Below are 5290 nucleotides of genomic sequence, written 5' to 3'. Positions count from 1 at the left end.
TTTTTTTTTTTTTTTTTTTTTTTTTTTGAGATGAAGTTTTGCTCTTGTTGCTCAGGCTGGAGTACAATGGTGCGTTCTCAGTTCACTGCAACCTCCGCCTCCCGGGTTCAAGCGATTTTCGTGCCTCAGCCTCCCGAGTAGCTGCGATTACAGGCGCCCGCCACCACACCTGGCTATTTTTTTGTATTTTTTTAGTAGAGACGGAGTTTCATCATGTTGGCTGGGCTGGTCTCAAACTTCTGACCTCGGGTGATACACCCACCTCGGCCTCCCAAAGTGCTGGGATTACAGGTTTGAGCCACCACTCCTGGCCTAAGACAGTATTAATATTTTTTTAAGGCAAATATCTCTTTCTGCAAGGATTTGCAGAGAAATTCTTCCCTGAGTAAATAGTTTTCTTCAGCATATTTCCATAGCACCTTGTTCACAAGGCTATTTAATTTTGGGTGCATTGTAATACTCTATAATTTGTGAACCCTTCGAGACCAGATGCCTTGTCTTAACTGGCTGTTAATTTTTTGTCTCCCTCCCTCCATAGAGCTCCAGTAGGGCACAGCCCTTGACGTATGATGGGTGCTCAAACATTTGTTGAACAAATAAAAGAATGAATGAGCTCCATCTTTTAAAATACCATAAGATATCAGCATTACTGTTACGAATCCACATAATGATTGCCATATGTCTGTATCTTCCTGAAGATATAAGAGAGAAGACTGTGTTAGATCCAGGAAAGCCTTTTAACTGTGTTATTCATTGGAAGTTTTTCTGGCCTGACAAATATGTGGAGCTTTTCTTTACTCTTAGAATTATACAGTGCTTCTAAGTCTAATTAATATATGCATGTGAGGCAATTTTTTTTTTTCCCCCTCTTCTGCTCGTGCTGTGCATCCAATGATGATAGCTAGGAGAAATTTGATAGGTCTGTTGAGAAATAGCTAGACTTCTTGAAAGTGCCTTAAAAAAAATTCATGGAAGACATGAGAGAGTGAATGGCTTTTAGACTTTAATGTGAACTGAAGTGGGCTTGCTCAGCCAAAGGAGGAGGGAGTAATTGCTTTTCCAAGATTCCAAAGATAGTCTCCATACAGGCCCTATTTGTATAACCAGTGGACAAGACACAACACTGGCCCTGTATAGCTGTAAGAAAAGAGTGACAGTGGGCACCATGAATAATTTTAATAGACACAAATGACAGAAAGTGTAAGTTCCACAAATTTCTAGGAAATGTTATAAATTCTTAAAAATTTTTTTTTTTTTAAGAGACACGGTCTTGTTCTGTCACCCAGGCTAGAGTGCAGTGGTGCAATCATGGCTCACTGCAACCTCAAACACATGAGCTAAAGAGATCCTCCTGCCTCGGCCTCACAAAGCACTGGGATTGCTAGTGTGAGCCACCGTGCCCAGGCTATAAATAAATTCTTGAGCTCAGGATTGTATAAGTTGGATATTCCTGTTAACTATAGTAAAACCTGTTTTATATGTTTTTAGCTAGTTTTAAAAAAATTGTAGATACAGTACCTCTTCATTATAGAAACTTTTTATAGGTACCAAATATGTAAAGAGGCAGTGTGTAACCCAGTGATAACTATTATTTGCCTTTTGACTCCAGTCTTTCCTCTGTATTTAAAAAGAAACATACATTTAGAATTTCATTTGTTTCTGCTTAACATTTTTCATATATATAAATATTTTCATAATAGTCATTTGTAGGCTACACCATAATTTACTTAACTAGATGCTTATTGTTGAGCATTTGAGCTTTCGGTAGTGTTCTGCGAAGGAAAGGAATGAATCAGTGGCTGAACTCTATTTTCACATACCAATGAGTCTCTGTTATGGCTGTACACGTTGCATAGTTGGGATGATTAATGAAGTGTGGTGGTTCTGCATAATTGTTGCCCTGTTTCTGTATTCTGTGGATGTGAGAGTAGATTGCATTAGATATGCTTTTTTTCTCCCGTTCAAATCTTGAATTTTTCTTTCTTTCTTTTTTTTTTTGATACATATAATGCCCTTTTTTTTGGAAAGGAGCGTTATTAGATCAAAGGGAAATATTTTTAAGCCTCTTAATATATAGTACCAAGTCACTTTCCAGATATTTTGCTTTCACCAGCAATATATGAAGGTGCTTTTTTAAGTGATAGCTATAAAACAAAGGAACAGCAAACAACAACAAAATGAAAACTCTTAAACTAAATTTGTGCATGAAATATACAAAGATTGGATTATTTTTATATTTTTTAAAATGTATATCAGTTATTTGACTTCAGATCAGTTATTTGAGTTCATTGTTGCTTAGTTTGTTTTTCATTCTGTAAAACAGGTGATTTGATGAAGACTGCTGCGGGAGAGTTCGCAGATGATCCCTGCTCTTCTGTGAAGCGAGGCAACATGGTTCGGGCAGCTCGAGCTTTGCTCTCTGCTGTTACCCGCTTGCTGATTTTGGCTGACATGGCAGATGTCTACAAATTACTTGTTCAGCTGAAAGTTGTAAGTATACAGGCCTATGTCTGTAATTTGTTCTATCACAGGAAGATTGCTACTGGCCTTCCTTAATCCAGCATTCCTTAGGATTTAGTTTGGTTTTGAAATTGGTTTATCTCAATGGACCAGAGATGTTTTTGTTTAATTTCCACTTACTCCTCTATTCCAACTATGCATCATCCTGGCTCTGTTGTGAGCCAGTGTTGTCTAAAATGAAGAACTTGTAGCAAAGATACTGTTTTGACTCCTTCCCTTTTTCCAGTAATGATTAAATCTTTCCTTGTACTAGCAGAGTTCCGGAGTTGAAAAAACCAAGATGCATTAAATTTTGTACTTTAAGGTAGAGGCCAGTATTAGTGTCTTTCCCACTATGAAGCTCCTGTGTAATTGCTGTTTAAACATTAGAGGACCATGCAAACTCAAGAGTGCTAAGTTTGGATTGCTTTTTGAGTAGCTGTTAACAGGAATGAAAATTTCTGGGATGCCATCTTTATTTACAGACTTACATTCAGAAGTTTTGGTTTTTGGGGTCTTTTTTTTTTTTTTTTTTTTTTTTTTTTAAATAGGTGGAAGATGGTATCTTGAAGTTGAGGAATGCCGGCAATGAACAAGACTTAGGAATCCAGTATAAAGCCCTAAAACCTGAAGTGGATAAGCTGAACATTATGGCAGCCAAAAGACAACAGGTACAGTCATGATTTGGGGATATATTAAAGTTGTTTATTTTACTGTCTAGAGGGAAAAACTCATTCTTTGTGTTTTCTGAAAATACCATTACCTACCTTCGCCAATATAGTTTCATTAAAACATTTAAACTAAGGTGTCTTTTCAGTATTCTACTGTTAATAAAGTTATAATTACATTGCATTCATGTTATGTTCCTGTTTTAATTCTTGTGAACATTTTATCTTAAGTAGCTTGACAACTTGTGATGAAGGTAGTGTCTGGAGAGGTAATAGGTCTTTGTGTATTTAAGGATTAACCTGAGTTAGTGGTGCAGTTTTGTTCAGGTTTTTAATAAACCTTAATCCATTTAAACATACTGGAATTGTCTCTGTATCAGAAAGTATCTCCATACCTTGTCCCACTAGCTCCGTGTCTTGTTACTTTTTAACTGTTTCTTATTGTTATTAGTAGTTTCCATTGTGTGGCATGAGGGTCAGTGTTACTTTTCCAAGCTCCAGTAGCCCTTTGACCCTTTGGCATTTTCACTGTTGGGGTGCTTTGAAACCTTTCCTGTGCCCTTGCTGTTGGACGCTGTGTATTTCAGGTGTACATTCTTCAGAGAAGATCCATATATTGCTATCCATCTTCTTACACCTTTCATAGTCCTGATCACGCTTATGGTTTAAATTCTTATTTTAAAACAAGCCCCAAGAAGAAGAATTGTTGTTGTTAGCTAATACCTTTATCAGTTAGGATACTTTGCACTGGAGTTTGCAGAAAACCCAGCTTCCAAACTGCTTGAAAAGGGGATTTATTTTCTCAGTGACTGTAAGTCCTGAGTTAGGCTAAGTGACTTCAGGGTTGTTAAATATAAGGGCTTTGCAGTATCATCAAGGATCCACGTTCTTGATATTTTTCATCACTGCTGTCTTCAGTGTGCCTGGCACTGGGTGGCTGCAGAGGCTCTGTGCATGACATTTGCACATAATATGTCCAGTGAGAACAAAAAGGACTGTTTCTTCCATATGTCTCTCTTCATAAGCAAACAATCTAGAAGCTCCTAGCAGACTTATCCTAAATCTGAATTGTGCAACATGCCTATTCCTCAGTTATCCCTGGCAAGAGGAAAGGAGTCTGCCTGACTCAGAGTAATCCAGATCCACCTTCTGCTCTCGCTCAAGGGGTAGCCTTAACACCCAACAAAACACCCAACAAAAGATCTGACAGGTAGTGAGAAGTTGGGTTGGAAGTGGGAGTAGGGAATGGATTTGGGTAGGCAACCTGCTATGACTGCTATAGACTTTTTTCATTACAACAAGATGGTTGTTAGTAAATACTTAAAAGGGGGTCTCACTCTGTTGCCGAGGTAACAGTGTTGGAGTACAGTGGTGCCATCATGTAACCTCCATTTCCCCAGGCTCAGGTGGTCCTCTGACCTCAGCCTCCCGAATAGCTGGGACTATAGGCACAGGACACCACACCTGGCTAATTTTTGTATTTTTTGTAAATACAGGATTTTGTCATGTTATCAAAGCTGGTCTTGATCTCCTGGGCTCAAGAGATCCTCCTGCCTTGGCCTCCCAAAGTACTGGGATTACCGGCATGAGCCATCATGGCTACCTAAATACTATTAATGTCTAATATATGACAGCTTTTTTGGGGACTTCTTAGTCATTTGGTTATATTTACATTAATATTAAAAATCTATGCCATAGGGTTGAGAGGATTCAATTAAATAATATATGTACAGTATTTAATATAGTGCCAGGCACTAAGAAGGCCCTTCTCAGTAGACAATTGGTGAATAATAGCTTATTACTTTTATTTCAAGTCATAAGATATGATCAGACTAACTGTATATATGAGATCCTGGTTTTGGATTTCTAGTGCTTAAGATTATACATGGTGGCCGGGTGCGGTGGCTCAAGCCTGTAATCCCAGCACTTTGGGAGGCCAAGACGGGCAGATCACAAGGTCAGGAGATCAAGACCATCCTGGCTAACCCGTTGAAACCCCGTCTCTACTAAAAAATACAAAAAACTAGCTGGGCAAGGTGGCGGGCGCCTATAGTCCCAGCTACTTGGGAGGCTGAGGCTGGAGAATGGCGTGAACCCGAAAGGTGGAGCTTGCAGTGAGCAGA

General features: G+C 38.7%; 1 protein-coding gene across 2 annotated transcripts in view; it reads left to right on the top strand.

Annotated features, from left to right (window-relative positions):
- CTNNA1 (catenin alpha 1) overlaps nucleotides 1-5290 on the top strand; it is a 188834-nt gene that overhangs the window by 54012 nt on the left and 129532 nt on the right. For both annotated transcript variants that reach the window (XM_017891297.1, XM_017891296.1), the window contains 2 exons: nucleotides 2324-2490; nucleotides 3051-3170. In XM_017891297.1, coding sequence (XP_017746786.1) covers nucleotides 2324-2490; nucleotides 3051-3170 — 287 coding nt within the window. The remainder of the gene's footprint in view (nucleotides 1-2323; nucleotides 2491-3050; nucleotides 3171-5290) is intronic.

The sequence above is a fragment of the Rhinopithecus bieti genome, unplaced genomic scaffold, assembly GCF_001698545.2.
Source record: "Rhinopithecus bieti isolate Rb0 unplaced genomic scaffold, ASM169854v2 scaffold_20170, whole genome shotgun sequence".
Taxonomy (NCBI): Eukaryota; Metazoa; Chordata; class Mammalia; order Primates; family Cercopithecidae; genus Rhinopithecus; species Rhinopithecus bieti.
The sequence above is the reverse complement of the archived record's forward strand: the minus strand, read 5'-3'. Positions and strand labels throughout refer to the sequence as shown.